The 22,566-nt window shown below is 38.6% G+C and overlaps 1 protein-coding gene across 2 annotated transcripts in view; it reads left to right on the top strand.

Moving 5' to 3' along the window:
• The first annotated feature begins 4,244 nt into the window (after positions 1-4,244).
• The window catches only part of LOC137649742 (beta-1,3-galactosyltransferase 1-like), a 133,956-nt gene continuing 115,634 nt past the window's right edge, over positions 4,245-22,566 (top strand). For both annotated transcript variants that reach the window (XM_068382691.1, XM_068382690.1), the window contains exon 1: positions 4,245-4,489. In XM_068382691.1, the coding sequence (XP_068238792.1) occupies positions 4,477-4,489 (13 nt within the window). In that variant the 5' untranslated portion in view covers positions 4,245-4,476. The remainder of the gene's footprint in view (positions 4,490-22,566) is intronic.

Below are 22,566 nucleotides of genomic sequence, written 5' to 3'. Positions count from 1 at the left end.
CCTTCTTTTATGCATCCTTCATGTTCCCTAAAGCTTCTAAATAAATCTTAAATTCCTCACACCACTGTTGCCATCGTGTTGCAACAGAATTGGGTTCAGCTGTGATGCTAATTCGTTTAGGATGTTCAATGTCAAGTGGCATTTTGAATTCTTACCTGGATAGGTTAGGCTACTGTTCTAAAGTCACCTTGTAACTTCCTACCTTTTTTGTATCCTACCCAATTCTAAATACAGTATCACTTTGTTTTCTTGTTTTGTTTGCTTGTGTTTGCTGAAATTCTTCTGGTCGGCTGCATGGGGGATCCTCATAATTGGGCTTTTTCTTCTGCTTCTCTTGCAATATGTTTTCTTCTGCTTCTCTATGATCTCTGCGTGTATTCGTCATCAGATCGTCGCCAGTTTGATATGTTGGTTGAATATTGTCTGATGATTTCAGCATACCATATACCTAGAATGATATTAAAATCCATGAATTTGTGATGTTTTTTATCCCTTCTGATTTAGCCAATTTTTCTCGGTGGGATTTAATGATACGTTGGTATTGATGATATACATTTAATGGACTTGGGATTACATTGCTCTGCGGCTCTGGGCTTCCAATCAACTGAGCGTCAAGCGTCTCGTAAACAATCTTACAAACCAAAACATAGAAGCAAACATATGAGCATCGCTCTCAAAAGACTTAAACCCTGCTGCAATACAAAAGTAAAAAGAATCACATCCTATCTTTGATGTAATTAATAAATGCTTTAACCATATCAAAATACATTATTTCAGTTATGAACAATGTATAACATGTTTTATCAATGCAATATGATGCAATGTTGCGCTCAATACATGTATCATTTGAGGTGATACAGTACATTATTACAATAATACATTACATATACTCTTAAAGTTTTTCGTTTCATGACTATCTGCTTATCTGATAGCCCAGTACAAAGGCGACAGTTTGGCAAAGTAGACATCGAATTCAAAGGACATTTCCGTTTTTCCCCGACCTGGAGTTTAGTAGAAAGCTTGGACATTTTTGTTAAACATCTTAAACATTTCTGTAGTTCAACGTCTCATTAATACAATTCTCGTTAGGGTGTTGCTATTTTTGGAAGTTGGTTAGCCAGGGTACCAGCCACCCGTTGAGATACTATCACCAGAGAGTTATTAGGTCCTTTAAATGGGCAGACAATACTACATTAGATCCTTCTCTCTGGTTACAGCTAATTTTTCCTTTGCCTACACATACACCGAACTCTGGCCTCTTCCGTCCACATTCTCCTCTGTCCTCATACACCTGACAACACTGAGATTATCCAAAAATTCTTCAATCAAGGGTTTAACTACTACACTATAATTGTACACTCTGGCTCACTATTCTATCTTATTTCTCTTCCTCTTGCTTTTTTTAAGTTTTATAGTTTATATATGAAAGATCTATTTTTATGTTGTTACTGTTCTTAAAATTCTTTATTTCAGTTTTCATTACTTTTCTTTTAGTTTATTTACTGTATTTCCTTGTTTCCTTTCCTCGCTGGGCTATTTTTCCCTATTGAATTCCTTGGGATTAATAGCATCCTGCTTTTGCAAACAGGGTTGTAGCTTAGATAATAATAATAATAATAATAATAATAATAATTAGTTTGAATAATTAGAGTAAAAAAGTAGTTTATTCAGCTTAACGTGTTTTGGCAATAATTTTTAGTGACAATGAAAAGGAATTGAGTTTGATTACAATTCTTGTTCCTGCTTGCCTAATAGAGTTTCTCTTAATAAAACAACACAGTGTAAGATAATGCTGTGCAACTGTTACATTCGTTCCCATTACTACCTTCTTAAATAAAGTGGGAACTTACACCAGAAGATATTTCTAAACACAACGTAGTTTTTTTTTTACAATATTCATGGTTGCGGCTTACTGTCAGATCAGAAGTTTATTTTGTTCATTAATAATGATACAAGGACAATGGTGGGTATTACAAATTAGAAAAGTGAAATGATATTCCTCTTGCAGACTACTGGGGAGAATAACCCTCCATGACACTGCTTAGAAGACGGCCTTAGGTCTAATGAACAGTGGAACATCGTGGCACCTCAACAAAATAATGATGTTCAGGCTTTGTGCGCCGAGTAGTAAACACTAACACTTTAAACTAGGAATCAATGAACGGCGAGGGATGTTCTTCACCAGGAATAAGACTGAATTATAGATTCTTTTAGACAAGCATTTTTTTTACAAGATGAAGACCTGGGTGTTGATGACATCACAGGAGACCACATCGGTATAACATTGGCTCGAACATGTCAATGGATATTCATGTTAAACTTCGAGTTTTACTTAAGGCATTGCCTGTTTTAAAAATTAATCAATTTGAAAAGATTTTCCTCAAAAATAAGTCAACGTCATTTGTTTTTATTCATATTACCCCAAAGACGGTTGTTTTTCTAGTGACATACAATTTTTAGTTACCATAAAAATGGAAGGATACTTATCCCAGGTTGTATGAAATTCATGTATAAATATGAAAAATGTGAATATATACAATTCAATATTTAATACTGCAAATCGATTGAAAGTTAGTGCAAAATGAAATATGATATACAGATTACTGTTTTTAATAATTACTCAAATGGGAGAGACCCTCGTCAAGGCTTAAGCCTACATGACTGTGTTTCTACAGTTTCAGGTGTGGTATAGACTATATTATTAAAACGGTACCAGCAAAGAGGTAGACGTTTTACAGTTTGTGCCACTGAGATATTGTCTAAAAAGGGCTAAAAGCTTTGCTCAGGTTAAGGTATTGAGTAAGTCCATAAACCGTTACTCGCTTTTATTGGACATTGTTCAAATAGGTTCTCAAATTTTATTCATTTCTTGGTATTCGTAGGAAACTTCCCCCCTGGATCGCTTAACAAAATCTCTGAATTAATGAGTCTTATCCAGCCACAAGTGGTCGCTCATAACTAAAGTTACTTTACATCTGGCTAATTACTGAAACAGGTGTCACCCTGCTATTAAAAATCTCTCTCTCTCTCTCTCTCTCTCTCTCTCTCTCTCTCTCTCTCTCTCTCTCTCTCTCTCTCTCTCTCTTACCAAATCGGTGGTATTGTTAATGTTGGACCTCAAGCGGTGCACTGTAAAGGTATTACTAAAGCGTCTTTGCAACATCTCTTGAACCCTTTACCTCACTCCCCATTGCATGCTTCTTTTTCTCTTTTCTTTTCTTTTTTTACTTTCGTCCCTGCTTCTTTTCTTCCGTCAGGCTGTCCAGTCCCTCTCTTATATATTAATTCATGGTGCAACTGCTGTACTTTTCCTCAGTTGTACCTCGTCGCTGAAGGTCCATCCCGGCCAAAACGCCAGGTCATCTGACCCATTTACTGATTTCAATCTCTCTCTCTCTCTTTCCGAATCCTCTTCATTTCTGCTCTTCGTCAGGGTTATAACCGTCGTGGGTAACGAACGATACAATTGCTTGATTAAGTTACAAAATATGCTCACTCTATTAACAAATGAATAAGTGAACGAGTTTACGAAGAATTCACATCGTGTTTCAAACGTAACACTTTTTTGGCTTATAAGGAATGACACTGTCCTGTCTAGAAATGGGCCATATCTTACTTTGAAATTCCAGTTTGGTATTTAAAGGTATTTATGAAACAATACAGATGAGCCGAATAAGGTTTTTTTTTTTTTTTTTTTTTTTTTTTTTTTTTTGAGGGAATTCCCCCTCGATCAATCGTAGGTAAAATTTCCAGGCGAAGTACTTAATGTGGGCCAAAATACGTTGCCAAAATTTGGTATAGTAGAATTACGAGGCTCATGATTACCCATAGTCAGTCGTTGCAACTGTTCTTCTAATTGAATATTTGGTCAAGTGTGAAGTTGTGACGGTCGAGGTGAATTGAAAACGCCACAAATCAGTGAACATCTGCGGTGGATGGAACTCTTGAGCTCGTGACAAGTGGCCAGTTGAATCTTGGTTTTTAATACTGTAGTGCTCGTGTAGTGTGAAAGTCTCCTAAACGGATGGATATTCACATGTTATGAGGATGCGCATATAAGAGATTTTGACTTTGACAAGGATGGTGATAACGAAATAGATTATTATTATTATTATTAATAATAATAATAATTATTATTATTATTATTATTATTATTATTATTATTATTTGCATATCGAAACATTGTTAATAAGTGAACTGATATTAATGTGAAATAATAGAAAACCACAAGTTTACTTGGAAAAAAGTGGTAAACAAGATTACTTGTGGAGTCATTGGGAATTTCAAAATATTCTTTCCCTCACATGAAAACTCTGATTGCAATGGACGAAGAGTCTGGGTGTCGTTCTGCTTAAGGCGTGAGCTGTACTTTGTCTCACGAGGGCCTCAGTTGTAGCGATTTTCTATTATGATAATTATCGTCTTTAGAATTTTCGACTTCTAGACTGTTTTAGGAAACAGCTCTAAACGTTCAAAATGCTTTGGGAAGGTAAGGCAACCGATTTAATTTTCTCCACTAATAAGTTTAATTTTGTTTCGAATTTATGTGCCACATTTAATTAAGAAAGAATTTTTTTCATATATCGTAATTACTATGTAATAATTTTATGGGTTCAAAATAATTTAATCTAAAATCACCGATTATCAAATGTCAAGGAAACTTTTTAATGAACTGAAAATAACCAAATTTTTTACCATAATGTCTTCTATTTCACCTATATATACTGTGTATATATATATATATATATATATATATATATATATATATATATATATATATATATATATATATATATATACACACATAGTGACGGGCCGAGAGAAGGTTGTGGCTCAAAGACAGGATGAAAGCAACTGAGTGCGTTTATCATAGGACACTCTCCTTTATATACAAAAGCTCAATGCAATAGGAAATTTCATGTTCAAAACTAACACCGTTAACGGTGAGAAAAACAGGCATGTTTATTCAGGTTCTTTTTAGTGCAAGGGAAGAGTGAAGATACAAGCATAATATATACACAAAATGAACTATGTACGATCGCATGACACACGGTTGATACATGGCTCCACCCCTAAAAATGACATACTATACGTGTTAAATAGGGCGTCCTGATCTAGAGAGGCGAACTGTAGGCGGGTCATCAGGCAGGAGATAAGCAGGTTTTAGACGATCAATGGAGACCCAGTCTTCATTGCCACAAATGTTTAGTAGGAATGCTTTCGGACTGCGTCGGATCACAAGGAAAGGGCCCGTGTAAGGGGGCGTTAGCGGGGGCTTGCTAGTGTCGTTGTGCAGGAAGACGTGCGTTGCAGAGTGTAAGTCTGTCGGTATGTGATGCTTCGCTGGGGGCTTGTAAGTCTGGCGGCACGGAGTAAATTTTCCCACGATGTGACGCATGCGCTGGAGATCATTGGAGGAGGTTGTAGAAGGAAAAAATTCAGCTACCGAGACGTCGAGGGCGTCTTTAGGAGTGGTCCTTAGTCCCAGGAGGACCCAGGGAAGCTAAGTAAACCAGTTGCAATCATTGCAGCGGGACATCAAAGCTGCTTTGAGGGTGCGATGAAAACGTTCAACCATTCCATTGGCAGTGGGGTTGTAGACTGTTGTCTGATGTAGGGTGATGCACAGGAGATTCGCTAATGATGTCCACAATTAAGAGGTGAAAGTAGTACCCCTGTCAGAAGTAATATGCTCAGGGATACCAAATCTAGCAATCCATCTTAAGAGTAAGGCAGATGTACATGAGGTGGACGTTGCAGTTTCCATGGGAATGGCTTCAGGCCAACGAGTGGAGCGGTCGATGACGGTAAACAGGTAACGATGTCCTTGTGATGTGGGTAGGAGGCCTACAACGTCGACGTGAATGTGTGCGAAACGACGCTGAGGTTGAGGAAAGGTGCACACTCCTGAATCCATGTGTCTATGTACTTTGGATGTTTGGCAAGAAGTACAGGCACGGACCCAATCCTTAGCCTCCTTGGAAATGCCGTGTCAAATGAACTTCGTCTTCAGCTGCTGTGCAGTACAAAGGCACGAGGGATGTGAAAGGCCGTGAAGGAAATCAAACACCTGCCGGCGCATGGGAGCAGGAATCCAAGGTCGCGGTCTACCAGTACTGACGTCACAGAGGAGGATGGTGTTGGAGTCTTCGAGGGGGAAGTCTTCCCACTGAGGGACGTGCAGGATGTCCTACATGCTTGATACTCTGGATCCTGTCATTGGGCTTCAGCCAGGGCGTTGTAATCCAATCCCAGTTGAACGGCAGCCAAAGTGTTTCTTGACAGGGCATCGGCAACGGGATTCATTTTCCTAGGGACGTATTGAAGGGTGCAATTGTATTCAGCCACGGCGGAGAGATGTCGGCGATGACGGGCGGACCAGGCGTCAGACTGTTGAGTAAAGGCGTTCACCAGAGGCATGTGGTCTGTGCGAATGACGAAGGGCGTACCCTCTAAGAAATGGCGAAAGTGACGGGCAGCCAAGTGCACTGCCAGTAATTCGTGATCGAAGGTAGAATAACCCGATTCTGCCTTGGACAGTTTTCTGCTGAAGAAGGCCAATGGGCGGGGCGAGCCTTTGACTACTTGCTCGAGTATTGCACCAATAGCGACGTCGCTGGGATCGGTAGAGAGAAGGAGAGGGGCATGTGGGATAGGAAAAGTGAGAGCCGCAGCGGTTGATAGGGCCTTCTTTGCATTGCAGAAGGCCGCTTCTTGAAGGGGACCCCACTTCAGGTCCTTTGGCTTGCCCTTGAGGGAGTCATAGAGGGGAGCAAGAGTGGCGGCAATGGCTGGCAGAAAACGGTGATAATAGTTGATCATGCCCAAGAATTCCTGCAGAGCTTTGACGGTCGAGGGCGCGGGGAAGTCCTGAACAGCTGCTACCTTCTCAGGGAGAGGATGGACTCCTTCAAGAGTGATGCGGTGCCCTAAGAACTACACTTCGTTGGCGCCAAAGGTACACTTACCATACCAGACTACAAGGCCGTTTTCTTGCAGGCGGTCAAGCACGATGCGCAGGTGACGGAGGTGTTCCTCTTTTGAGTAGGAGATCACAAGTATGTCGTCTACATAACATACACAGAAGGGGAGGTCCCCTAAGGTGCCGTCCATGAGACGATGAAACGTGGCCCTAGCATTACGAAGGCCAAAACAGGAGTAATTGAAGGTGTATGTACCAAATTGAGTGGTGATGGTGGTTTTGGTGATGTCTTCTGGGTTCATAGGCACCTGATAATACCCCTTCAGGAGGTTGAGCGTAGAGAAAACCTTCGCTTTTTGCAGGTAGGAGGTCACGTCGGCAATGATTGGGAGGGGGTAGTGATCGGGCTCTGTTTGCATGTTCAGGCGCTAAGCAGAACACCATAAAAATCTGAGGTTTGAAATAAAGGTTGGAAGGAAAAATGTAATTAAATATGATATTTATTACGTAAATAAGCCTTTAAAATGACGTAGTAACGTAGTTACAAACAATTGGTAGGAGAACAAGGCAATTCACGTAGATCGTAGGGCGTTTCCTTCGTTCTGCTTCGCTCGCTGTCTGTAAAGAAATATTCAGGAAGATTAGTATTTAAAAGTCATGGTCATTTATGTAGAAGAATATACCCATAGGAATAATAACCCACTTAAAATTACCTTACAATTGAGCAACTGAGGTTTACATTAGTATCAGGAAGGAGATAAAAGGGCCGATACACTGAAACCGAACACCATCTTGAAATGTACGGTAAACCTAATATAAATTTGCTCGGTCGTAATATGGGAGACAATCCGTCATAAATATAACCACTTGAAACATTAATGTATTAGACAATTCTCTTACCCAAGTGTTAACAACGTGAATTTATGAATAAGCTAGAGTTACTAGTCCGAGAGCTAAAACACCTGAAAGGACAAGAGAATACGATGTATAAAACATATTGACCACGAAAAAACTATTACGAATCTTCATAAGATAAAAAATGACAGACAGGAAAACTTGAATAGGCAACACAAGGCAATGAGAGTTCGCAATGATAACCTTAAAAAATAAGCCCTATATATTCTTGGTACTCGTCATTGTCGAACTATGCACAAAGGCGTTGCAGATGGATTTTGGCGGATGTTCACAAGAGGGTGACGTAGACCAGGGATCCCAATAAAAGCCTTTAGCCTACGACAGGCATGTCAGACAAATCAAAATTGTAGGAACCTTCCCAGGTGAGTGAGGTCTCTGCTCTCTTCTCTGTGTCTCTCTCTCTGACACTGCCTGACGGCCGGGCTGCCTGGCTCCTCGTCGCCGTTTTCGCTCGAGTAAAGCATATGGAAGGAGGAGGAGTTAGCAAACTACCCATCTTTAAAGACTGGACGGCAGGAAAGACAGTTTGATGGTACCAAGAGTAGGGCAATTGAAATATCAAGTTCTTAATAATTACGAGTCTTTCCTGTCGCCATGTGAGAATATGAAATGTCTTGTACAGGCGCCTGTAATCCCCACACGGACGGAGGGAGCCGTCTTTCTTCAGAACGATGTGTACGGGTGACGACCATGGGCTGGAGGCCATTTGGCAAAGGCCCATTTCCTCCATTTCGGTGAACGTCTGTTTGACGGCTGCCAATCGTTCTGGTGCCAGATATCTGAATTTTGCGAAACAGGGTGTCCTGTCATCTTGATATGGTGATAAATACCGTGCTTGGCAGGAGCCGTGGGCGTTTGGCAAAGTTCTGGATGGAAGACTTCCGGGTACGACGTGAGGAGGTGGGCGTAGGCATTCGTGGGTGCGCTGATGTGGAGAGCGAGGTTGGAGGGGGCGGGTTGAAGAGGTGTTGACAAGTACAAGTCTGCGTTAACCAATCGTTGGTGGGCGACATCGACCAGAAGGTGGAAATGAGAGAGGAAATCCGCACCGAGGATTGGCAATGTGACGTCAGCAACGAGAAACTTCCAATTAAATTTACCGTTTCCGAACGATAATTAAGGTTCTCGTAACCGTAGGTAAGTATTGCAGATCTGTTGGCAGCTACCAAGCGGACGTCGGCAAACGTAGACAGACTACGTCGTGTCCTGAAGAGTTCCCTTAGCAAAAAAGAATGACAAGCACCCGTGTCTACCAAAAACCGCATGCTCGTTCCTGCATCATGTAAAAAGAAAAGATTAGAAACACGGGAGGCCACCTCCACGAGCGATAGCCTACTTACACGTTTTTTGGCCACTGACAATCCTTGGCACATTTATTTGCGGTTGCCCTGAATCTGAAGTCGTAGTAGCAAAACTGTGGTAAATGGGAGGTAGTAAGTGGCTGTAGAAGTCGTTGGTTGGGGCGCGAGCAAGTGGTGGGTGGTGGGTGGCTTTGTCGCCGCTTCGGCACATCACAGGGTAGGCGTTTATATCCTACGACATTCACGTCAACTTCGGTTGACGTTGAATAGGCGTCCTCTTCGTCAGGGGTGGAGGCGTTGATGGAGGTATTGAAGTGGCTTTCCATAAGGGCGTCGGATTTGGTCATCAAGTCCTTTATGGGGAAACTATCGACATCGGGTATGACAGCGTGTATAGGGCCGGGTAAACGGCGTATCCAGAGGGCACGAAGTAGGTTCACCTCACGAGGAGAGCTGTCTGCGGCAGGTTGCAGGGGAGCGATACTGGTCATTTCCCTGCGAGCGAAGCTGTTTGGTCCCCCAACGGTTGTTGTGAGAGCTGAAAAAGCTTTGCTATACAGGTGGCTGGCGACGGCGAGTACTGCTGCAGAAGGTATGTTTTGAGGGTGTCATACGCTATTGGGGTGTCTCCTTGTTCACAAAACCAGTCGAATATTTCTGGGAAGGTGTCCTCGGGTATCGCTGCGAGAACATAATCTGCTTTGGTGGTTGAGCGAGTCACGCCCTTGATGCGAAACTGGACTTCTGCATGCTGACACCAAACAAACGCCTCTCCGCTGGCGAATGACGAAAGTTTCAATGGGGGACCCGCAGTATTAACTTGCGTAGAGTCCGCCATAGTACCAACGATGGAGGGGCGAGGGGGGGTGGAAGGCGGGAGGAGCGAGTTGACTTCCGGGGTCACCAATGTGACGGGCCAAGAGAAGGTTGTGACTCAAAGACAGGATGGAAGCAACTGAGTGCGTTTATTATAGAACACTCTCCTTTATATACAAAAGCTCAATGCAACAGGATATTTCATGTTCAAAACTGACACCGTTAACGGTGAGAAAAACAGGCATGTTTATTCAGGTTCTTTTTAGTGCGAGGGAAGAGCAAAGATACAAGCATAATATATGCACAAAATGAACTATGTACGATCGTGTGACACACGGTTGGTGCAATATATATATATATATATATATATATATATATATATATATATATATATGTATATATATATATATATATATATATATATATATATATATATCACTCATTTTACATTAAGGGCTGTTTTTCTGTTTCTATACAGCAAGGGAACCCTACTCTACAGGACCGTCACAGTCATTTTATTATATGTATTCCAAGGCATTCTGCATTTCATACCGCCTATTGCTCGCTTATTGTCAAAATCACACTAGAGAATCACTAGGAGAACAAGTAGTCTAGTAGGAAGATAGGGTTCCCATGCACCCCCATGATACATTTTCTTAACTTGCATTTTTGCAATCCCTGGGGTGTCTGGAAATAGAATCCCCTTTGTTCCCATTCAAAAAAATGTCCCATGTGGGTCGTTTAGCCGTCTATTTGTCCGCCATCTTGGATTTCTTGAGGTGTAAAAGTTAGGGGTAGGGGAAATATAAAGGACTTTTTCGTAAAGAAATAAATTAGTTACAGGTACAAACTAGGTATCATTGGAAAGGGTATGAACAGCACTATCACAAGAACCCATCACTTATTCGGTCATGACATTGATGACGTCATCAGGGGTCAAAAGGTCACGTTAAAGGGGCACTAGTCAAAATTGGGGCCCATCCAATTTGTTAACCATCCTGCACCTAACTGAATAAATATTTTGGATTCTACTTTGCATCAAAGAAAGTGTACATGAATAGGTAGTTTTTAAATCTAAAACAAACTAATTAAATAGAGTGTAACATTATAAACCCTTTCCACGAATAAAACGAAAATATTGAAAAAATGATTTTTTTAAATGAGATTAATGTGAAATTCCAGTTCGACACATCTTTGTTTTCTCTGCCTTTCTGTTATGGTAAAAGGCCTTATATGTTCCAATGAGTCCCAAAATACAGTCTATGTATAATTCCATTGGTATCTTCACTTGGTATTATCAGAATATACATTACACATATATATATAGAAAGAATGTCTGATAACGAGTTGCTATAACACGCAGGCCAAAAATATATTAACTTGCAATATTATCATGACTGCCAAAAGTCTCAATGTTCATATTAATCTAATCTTCATTATCACTGAGAAGTTCTTCATTGTCACTGTCTTGGTCAGCCTGTTCTCCATCAGGGTCATTATCAAACTGTTCCATCTCTTCCGTAGTCTTGTGAACTAAGTCTATCAAGGCAGGGGGAAGTACCGGGCTGCAAGACCACACTGGCTCCAGAACACCCTCATAATTTTGTTCCCAACCTTGTTCAGGATCATATGGCTTTGGAGACCAGAAGATTGGAATATCTGCTCGCTTGTAGATAGCTAGGTGATGGTTCACTCGACGAATGTGTGGGATAAGGTTGTCTCGGCAAGGTGGCAAATGGGAGAGGTCAATCTTAGATTTTGTTGTCAGTTGCTCATCTTCCCCAACCATGTTCCTTAACATGATTCCACGTACAGTGTCAATAGATTTCTGTCTGGAGTAGCCATACATCAGACATGTGAATGCCTCGATATCATCAATCGTTTCTGGCTCTACCGACCATTCATCCCCAAGTTTTCTGAAAGGAGATGAGTATAATCATATCAATTGCCGCACAAAATTGATAAGTCATGTATGATCAATCACACTGAGCCAGAAAGTGGCAGTTTTCCCTAAATGGCCATCACGAACCTTGTCTTCGTAAGCCTGGTACTTGTCCAAAATGATGACAGTAGATGGATCATGCAAGGCATGATCAAGAGACTCAAGACTGCAGTTCTCGACAGCACTGAGCAGGGCCACAGGGTTAGTGATATCTACATTCTCCTCTTCACTGAAGCGCTCTATCAACAACTGCTCCATTGCTTCACTGACAGTCTTCAGACAGAATAGAGCTTTGGCGTATGCCTTCCCTTTTAGCACACTCTTAAGACAGCCACTGGTTACAAGTCCAACCTCAAGGAGGATTTCAGCGTAGCCAAAGCCCAGACATTTGTGACCAGTCAACATGCCTATATAGTTCATCACTGTGTGGAAAGGCCCCGGGGTTACCACATGGTTCTTGTATTCTTCAGGAAACTTCCAAATGAGGGGGAGTGCTTTCATGCAACCTCCAAGGTCAAAGGTGCTAAGAACATATTTCTGGCCGACCTCCAGCGTAGCATCTTCTGAACGCTTCAACAGCTCCCTGATCACGGAATATTCGGTGAACGGCTGATTGATCGGGTTGAAATAGTCAATGGTCGATTTCCGAGACGGTTTTTTGCCAGTAGCTGAGATGAAGCCACCAAATCCAGGGACAAGTTGCGTTTCTTTATCGTGTTTACTGCCAGTGACCATTCACATTAGTAACCACAAACGGTACTCTTGGATGCACTCTGCATACAACTTATCGTTTGTGATGGGTGGACTGAACTTTGCTCCTGGTGGAAACTTGGGCCCAACGTGACCATAAATATGAAGAGGAGGCAATATTGCTGGGGTTCCAACTTCCAAACAACGAGTCCTATTCCGCTGCTTGAGTGGGAGAGTTCTATCTTTGTCGGCAATGTCAGCATTCGGTTTCACCTCCTGTATCATAATCCCTCCAGTGCTGTTCACCACGTTTGATCCATGGACATTTGTAGTTATTTTGTTTAGGTTGTCCCACTCAACATGGAAAACTTTGTTGTCCTCACCAAGAGCAATTTGGGGAGTGAGCGAAGAGGAAACATCGTCAATGGCTTCTGCCAGTGCTGTCTCAACTTCCAAGCCAAAGTCATAGGACTCACTGTGACCTAATCTATGGAGTATATTGGTGAGTTGTTTGCTTCTATACAGGTGTCGTTTGGTGCTGCAAAGCAGAATGTGTTTAGGTAATTTCCACTCTCCATTTGTCACAGCACGGCAGATGTCCTGGAAATGAAACCACTAGACATTAAACAGAAAATGGTTTACATTTTCATTACAGAATGTGGTAAAACTATATATCAAGATGGTAAAGCAAATGTGGTTAAATCTCACCTGAGCTATGGAAAGGACCAGATGTCGGCACTTTTCAGACTTTTCCACGACTACTTCATCCACCAGAAGAGTCGACAGGAACTTCATAAGTTCTTTTGGAAGGTATTCTTCTGATGCTCTGGCATCCAGCTCATCAGCTGTTGGAGGCCAAGGAAGTGGTGTTGACTCATGGAACATCATCTGAACAGCAATGTGCAAGTGCAAGGCAACATCCTCAAACTTGTCTCTGGAACCAAGTCTATATGCATATGTCACTGCTTCCGCAACAAAGATGCTTTTGCTGTACACCAGGTTGAAGGTTATGCATCCCCTGTCCCCAGGAAAAACTTTTGTGAAAGCCATGCTCTCATTAATTTCGTGCCTTTGAAGTCGGGTCTTCAGCTTGTCACTTCTGAAATCTGGATTTGGAAATCCACAGCGTTCAAGTTCTTGGACGTATAGGTGGCGGAGTGTTCCAAGTTGCACGACCTCCTTCTGGCCAATAACTCTCTCACGTATAAAATCCAGAACTTTATTAAGCGAGCTTTGATGAGCTTCATGCTTTTCATCATGCTTGTCTTCAGTACTTCTCTTGGCTTGATAACGTAAATAATTCACATGTCTTAGTTTGAAAGAACTATGACAGGATTTATGGAAATGAGCCTCCCTTGCAAATAAATCTTCGCCTGCCACTTTGCGATGTAAACGATTGTCTCCCATTTCTAGGGCTTGGGATTCAATATGAGTCCAAGCTGCTTCCTTTCCCTTGAAAGATGCAAACTGGACACAACGTTCAGTCCTTCCAGAAACTTTCGTCTCAAGCTTTCCACAGAAAATAAACTCAGGTGGAAAAATGTTCTTGGAAGAGGTTGATGATTCACGAGGGGATCGAATTGTTGAAGATTCATCGTCTAGCACAACACATTTCAAACGATCCTGATGTTTGGTAAAGGCCTGATAGCAACCCCAGTGATAGCCTGTCATTTTCAAGTCCAAACCATCAAGACTGTCTGGAATTAACTTACACGCAGCTTCCATATGAGCGGGTGAATCATGTGACTGAAGGAGCCGTTTCTTACGAAGATTATGGAGAACAGGCTGACCAAGAAAGTGACAATGAAGAAGAACTCGGTGATAATGAAGATTAGATTAATATGAACATTGAGACTTTTGGCAGTCATGATAATATTGCAAGTTAATATATTTTTGGCCTGCGTGTTATAGCAACTCCTTATCAGACATTCTATCTATCTATCTATCTATCTATATATATATATATATATATATATATATATATATATATATATATATATATATATATATATATATATATATATATATGTGTGTGTGTGTGTGTGTGTGTGTGTGTAATGCATAGTCTGATAATACCAAGTGAAGATAACAATGGAATTATACATAGACTGTATTTCGGGACTCATTGGAACATATAAGGCCTTTTCTATAACAGAAAGGCAGAGAAAACAAAGATGTGTCGAACTGGAATTTCACATTAATCTCATTTAAAAAAAATAATTTTTTCAATATTTTCGTTTTATTCGTGGAAAGGGTTTATAATGTTACACTCTATTTAATTAATTTGTTTTAGATTTAAAAACTACCTATTCATGTACACTTTCTTTGAAGCAAAGTAGAATCCAAAATATTTATTCAGTTAGGTTCAGGATGGTTAACAAATTGGATGGGCCCCAATTTTGACTAGTGCCCCTTTAACGTGACCTTTTGACCCCTGATGACGTCATCAATGTCATGACCGAATAAGTGATGGGTTCTTGTGATAGTGCTCTTCATACCCTTTCCAATTATACGTAGTTTGTACCTGTAACTACTTTATTTCTTTACGAAAAGGTCCTTTATATTTCCCCTATCCCTAACTTTTACATCTCAAGAAATCCAAGATGGCGGACAAATAGACGGCTAAACGACCCACATGGGACATTTTTTTTGAATGGGAACAAAGGGGATTCTGTTTCCAGACACCCTAGGGATTGCAAAAATGCAAGTTAAAAAAATGTATCATGGGGGTGCATGGGAACCCTATCTTCCTACTAGACTAAAGAGTCTTCAGTTTCCTCTTGAAAGCCTTAATATCTTCAGTCTTTCGGATGTCTTGTTGGAGCTTATCTTATATTCTCCGAGCTGCATATTTAAAGGCTCTAGAGCTTACAGTAGACCTATATCTATGTTCAAATAATTTGAAACCATCTGTAACTATTTTTGTATCAACACAATTTGTTGGTTGCACAATATGTATCAATTCTCTTTAGATATTTAGGACGTCCGGTTCTGATAACTTGGTGGGTTATTGTACATATTTTAATCTTAATTCTCGCTTTAATAGGCAGCCAGTCTAAATCAGTTAGTGTAGGAGTGATCCTTTCTCGAGTTGGGGCACCTTTTATCAGTCTTGGTCCTCTGTTTATTGTTTTGTAATTTCTTAAGTTGCACTTTTAATAAATTGCAGTTGATGGAGCTACATTAGTTAATCCTGGTAATAACACAGTATATCACAAGTTTCTTTACAGAATGTTCATCCAGGTACTTCTTTATAAAAGCAATATTTCTAAGATGATAGCCAGCAATTTTTGCTACATTATTTATTTTGCCATTGAAAGACAAGTTACAGTCAGGAGACACGATATTAGGGCAGAGTTGTTGTTTATATTAATTTTGATATCACCTAAGTTTCTAAGGCTCATTTTTTCCAACCAACATAAACTATGTTTTAATTTAATTTAGTTTAACTTATTTGATAGTCATTCATTTCCTAACACTGGCAAGAATTCGGTTTGCGTATCATCAGCAAAAAGTTTGAACTTCACTCTATGCTTTTGAAGCATTTTCGACAGACCAATAGTATAGATGCAGAATAAGATTGGGCCAAGTACACTCCCCTAAGGTGCCCCTCTGTATAATGGTTCATATGATGAATAAGAATTCCAATTTACACACAGTAGTTTCTGTCAACCAAGGAGTCTTTTAGGTATTCAAAAGCTTGATCTTCAATCCTGATGGACAGCAGATAATTTAGTAGCAGTTCATGCACTACTGTATCAAAAGCAGCGCTAAGATCTAGTTATATTAAAATACCACATTTATATTCATCTATCATTTCCAGCATATCATTTACAATAGAACAGATAGCCGCCTCCGTTGAGTATAATTTTCTGTAAGCAGACTGGTTGTCTGGCAAAGCTTCTATTTCTTTCAAGTGACTAATTAGTTTTTCAAACATTACGTATTTTAGCACCTTAGAAATAAAGGATAGATTCGAAATAGGTCTATACCAACTTAATTCCTGATAATCTATAGCACTTTTCAGAACCGGTGTGACTATAGCATTGGGGATCGATCGCACAGTCTGTTTGATTGATTGGAAGTTTTCGGGCATCCTGACATTTAAGGTCATAGACGCCGATATCATCTATTATAATAAAGAATAAAAGAATACTCAATTAAAACCATAAAAGCAAAGATGTCATTTTTAAAAGTTAGATAGTTTTCAGAAGACCTGCTTCTGAAAAATCTAAAAATACCACTAGTATAGTATGACACATCATGTCTAAGAATCTTGGCAAGGATGAACCTGCCATCATCACCTCAAGCCTTAAAGATCTCTATTTCTTTGGGTACTATAATTGGGGTATTCCGTCAACAAATTCCTCACTGTCAATGGTACCAAAGATTCGTCACAATATGGCAGGTGTTGGCCAATTAGCAGAAATTCATGTGTCAACCAAGTGTGACCAACGTGGAGGCGATAAAGAGTAGTCTCTCACTTTCGGGGCATTATGTTATACTTCCAAGGGGATATAACATTCGTTATTTCCCTCATTTTATCTTCAACTATACTATTCCAATGTGGTTGCCAATCATCATAAATCAAAATCTTAATGCTGGGTAAGCAATCATCATAGAGAATGGAATACCTCCTGGTAGCAACTCAGCTGCAGCATTCTTTGCCAGTATATCTGTCTTCTCATTTCCAGACACACCTACGCGTGCCAGAATTCAGCAAAATTGAACTGGTTTACCTCTCAGCCCATTAATAAAAAGTCACTCTAAAATCTTTAAAACTAAAGGGTCTCTACAATTAAAAACTTCAAAAGCTTTTAGGACACTTCCTGCATCACCAACGATGGTAAAATTGTCCTCATATTTTAACGCTATTTTCTCAATAGTGGTTAGTATGCCATATAGTTCGGCAGTAAATATGGAAGCTGTTAGAGGAAGTGCACCTTTTCAACTAAAAGCATTACTATATACTTCAATTCCAACGCCAGCATCAGATTTTGAGCCTTGAGTATACATAAAAGTTTAATTCCCTATATTCTGCAACATGTTTCACAGAAAGAGACCTGGCTTCTAAGTAAGTATATTATTTTTAACACCAATGAAATATTTGCGAAAAGATATCTCTGGTAATTTCCATGGAGGGGTTGATGATTTCTTAAATGGAATCACCTTACTTCTAACTAAATCAAGACTATGTACCAATTGTTTCATCCGAAAATAATAAGGTTGAGGAGATTTTGGGTCCAGCTCAAAGTATGTTGAGTGCCTTACAAGGTTTGCAGTATGATAGGCTAAAGAATTACGAAGTCTTTGCAACCTAAACCAATACCGAACAATAGAAGACATCCGGTAAAGGTCAAAAGGTAACTCAACCGGGTCAACAAGGAGGCTTGGGATATGCAAAGTTCTAAAGGTTCCTATGGTCAATCTGATACCAGTATGATGTATAGAGACGAAAATCTTTATTTGACTTGGGGTGGCTGAGGAGTATATTTCACATCATAACTAATTTTTGAAAAAAAATAAGTCCTTGTATAAATTCAAAATAGTTGTGCTGTCTACCCCATGATGTATAGGACAAAAATTTTAAAAACATTCAGATCCTCAAGACACTTTACATTTAATATCTTTTAGTGAGGAGCCATATAAGCCTACAATCAAATATCAATCCTAAATATCTAACTTCACTTACACATGGGATCCGTTAACCTATGATGTACATAACCGAGTCTGGAAGTACTTCCAAAATACGACAGAAATGGACGATAACAGTTTTGCTTGTTGAAAACTGAAATCCATTCATATCAGCCCATTGAATTATTTTGTCAATTGAGAGCTGTAATTTTCTCTCAGCCATTGATATTCTAGCTCCAGCAAATGATGTGGAGAGATCATCTGCAAACAATGTCGAGAGAATATCTTGAAGAATGACAAAGAATATCCTATTGATGGCTAACGCAAATAGGGTTACACTCAACACACTACCCTGGGGAAATCCTTATTCCTGACATTGTAAGATTCCTCCTTTTCTGTTGCAAAATTTAGCATTTTCTATTTTTAAATACTCCTATACTGGTGACCAGGAGCTGCTTCACACTTGCAGGATACTTTACAGAAATGATCAGCCAAGGCATTGCTAACCACTGTTGATGGAGGAGTCTAATTGTTGAGGGGGATGGTTGACCTCAACTTGAATTTCTGATTTGTTGAAGTTGCCTCCCAGTTGATCAGAAACATCAGCAGATAAAACATCATATATATTTGAAGTCATATCTTTAATTTTTTTTATGGAAGGATACGAGAGAGATGGAGGTCCCTCTCTTTTTTTTTATTAAAAGACCGTGAGCTACCAGGTTTTTGCACTGTGGAGGGATGTTGCAAAACAACCCCCACACCCTTGAATCACACTAAACAGACAATTGTCTCCTCAACACAAACTTTCCCCTTACGTTATCATAAACTGGACTCTTAAACAAAAAGGACATATAAACAAAACATAAACTTAATATTATATTCCTTAAAACTAGAAAGCTTATTACGGAACCATTCAAAATGAAAATAATAATCACACTTACAACTAATTAAAAACTTCACACTAAATATACAATAACCACCATTCAAATAATCAACAAAACCCCTGACAAAACTTGAAATCAACCGCACACTAACACCCAGATAAATATATGTGTTCATATATATTTTATAGACACTAACACTGTCGCCACACACAAGCCAACTGTCATTAGCATCCCGCTACCACAGCTTTGTGGTCAACAGTCCACTGAGTGGCAATTTGCCACAACTGCCTCGCTGATTGGGGTCCTGGATATTATCATTATCATTGTCATCATCTCTATCATCATCATCATCAACAGCAATCGGAAGTAAACAGGCCAGGTCATCAACACTTGTGCAGTCCAAATGAGCAGTCCAAACAAAATCAATTACAGGCCAGGTCATCAACAATAAATCTACTTTCAAAAAAATTTAGTCTCTTTAAAGGAGTGAGTCTATCCTAGAAGGAATTACGGCCTGCAAAAATAAAAAAGAAAAAGAAAAACACTTACAAACACTCCTAGCTAACTAAACTATCGCACTATAATCAAAGATAAATAATAAACTGTTCCTATCATTCACAATCACGACAAGCAAATATAAACAAAACTGTACTTACTGTTGAAATGTATAATAACTACCACACTGGTAAAAATATATAACAATCCAGCATTCATATTACACAGAAGTGACGCTTGCTGCAGTCAAATAAAAAAGCCATTCACCCAAGACGTTCACCACTGTCGTAACCTAGTTAAAAACACAAACAAACAATCTCATTTATACCAACAGTCTTTTCACAACAAACAATCGATACACTAACTACCTCTCTCTCTCTCTCTCTCTCTCTCTCTCTCTCTCTCTCTCTCTCTCTCTCTCTCTCTCTCTCTCTCTCTCTCAGGATTTGGCAAAAAACAAAAAATGAAAAAAATGATAAAAATTAATCCTCCACAGCACCTTTCTCACTACAGATAATATGGTTTTAAGTGGAACCTTCATCAAATCAGGCAAGGGCACGGCCTGAGAGAGGTTTGTACTATTGTTTAGAATGGGGCTAAAGGTTTTTTTTTAATATCTTTGCTCTTTAAGTATCTGTTTTGATTTTTTCTACATTTTCCAGATATACATTTGCAATGGGACTTTCATCATTTTTAACTAATTTCAAATCTTTCTTTGTGTTTGAAGTGAGGATATTTTTTTTTGTCGGTGTGTTTTGGCAAGATTTTTTTCATAACCAATGAAAAAGGTTGCCCTGGACTTATATGCTTTTCAAGAGCTCTTTTACTAGCCTCTTTAAAAATAACCCTTTCATGGTCATAATGGTCTGAATTTCTTAAAGAAAAAAAAAAAACTTAACATAGCTTTTAGATGTAGTTGGGTGTGTTTCCCAACAGTGAATAAAACTTGAATTATCTGTGCATGCGCTATGGCTATTTTTCCACGGTTGGTACTAACAGCTGTCTTATCATTTAGTTTTTCCTTGCATTTTTGGCATAAATGGCCATACGTTTTGCAATGATAACATTGCAATGGTAAAGGGATGTATGGTTTAACCTTTAAAGATAGCCAACTGTGGCGGGATGTTGTAAAAACAACTCCCACACCCTTGAATCACTCTAGCTGACAAATCTCTCAACAAAACAAATTTTCCCTTTACGTTATCTAAAACCAGACTCTTAGACAAAAGGACAAAAAACAAAACAAAACATAACCTTAAAACTATATTTCCTAAAACTTAAGAATAAATCATAGACCATCCACAACCAAAATAAACACTTTAAACTAATCAAAACTTAACACTTTAAACTAATCATAAACTAACACTTTAAACTAATCAAAACTTAACACAAAATATATAATAACCAAAACACCATTCATATAAACCCAAAAATAAAACCCTACAAAACTTAAAACTAAACCACACACCAACACCAAAATATGTATTTTTATACATATATTTCATGGACACCAACACAGTCGTCCACACGCTGCCAAATGTCTTTAACGGCAAACTACCACGGGCGGTATTCATAAAGAAAATTATATGCTTATACTTGCAAAATATGAAGGAAATCCTTCTACTTGTATTCATAAACATTTCAAGCAAAAGCTTCTACTTTTAAAGCAAAAGCATATGCTTATAATAACATAAAAGTAAATGGTTATACATCAAGAAGACCCTTTACTTCATATAAAGAGCATATGCTTCGAAAAAGCCGAGTCTGGTCAGTAGGAGACTGCAGTTCGAAGAGAAAGGTTGTTATGTCCGATTCTCAGCACGATGGCAGATTTTGTGGATGTGAGGCGTGTTAAACTATACATGCCCCGTTTACTCACACTTGATCGTGATTTCAAGATGTTATTCCGTTTTGATGAACCAAATGTACAGTGGCTTGCGGACAGATATCTTGTCCACACCTGGAATCTCGATGAAATATCAAGGTTAAGCCATAACTTGGTGATATGCATTTTACATTTGCTTTTACGTGTATAAACAGTTGGAAGAATACGAAGGCTGTTGTATTTAGGGATGTATGTATGTACAAACAGTATGTATGTATGTATGTATGTATGTATATATATATATATATATATATATATATATATATATATATATATATATATATATATATATATATATATGCGTGAGTGTGTGTGTGTGTGTGTGTGTGTGTGTGTGTGTACAGTACATACAAATATACTGTATTCATATATATAAATATAGTTTATATATATATATATATATATATATATATATGTATATATATATATATATATATATATATATATATATCTATATATATGTATATGTATGTATATATTATATATATGTATATGTATGTTTATATATGTATATGTATACATCGTATAAATATACATATATACACAGAATATTCATATACTGCAAAAGCTTATATACATGCATGTACTGTATATACACATATAAACTATATATATATGTATATATATATATATATATATATATATATGTATATATATATGTATATATATAAATATATATATATATATATATATATATATATATATATATATATATATATATATATGTATATATATATATACACACATATATATATATATATATATATATACTGTATATATATATACATATATATATATATATATATATATATATATATACATATATATATATATATATATATATATATATATATATATATATATATATATATATATATATATATAGATATAATTGCGGTTCCAGGTGTTGAGGTGCCAGTGATGGGAGATGAGAATGAGAGAGAGATTACAATAGAGGAAGTGAGGAGAGCACTAGATGAAACGAGAGTAGGAAAAGCATCGGGTATGGATGGTGTGAAAGCTGAGATGTTGAAGGAAGGGGGTGTGACTGTACTTGAATGGTTGGTGAGATTGTTTAATGT

The sequence above is a fragment of the Palaemon carinicauda genome, chromosome 11, assembly GCF_036898095.1.
Source record: "Palaemon carinicauda isolate YSFRI2023 chromosome 11, ASM3689809v2, whole genome shotgun sequence".
Taxonomy (NCBI): domain Eukaryota; kingdom Metazoa; phylum Arthropoda; class Malacostraca; order Decapoda; family Palaemonidae; genus Palaemon; species Palaemon carinicauda.
This window is presented reverse-complemented; position numbering and strand designations above follow the sequence as displayed.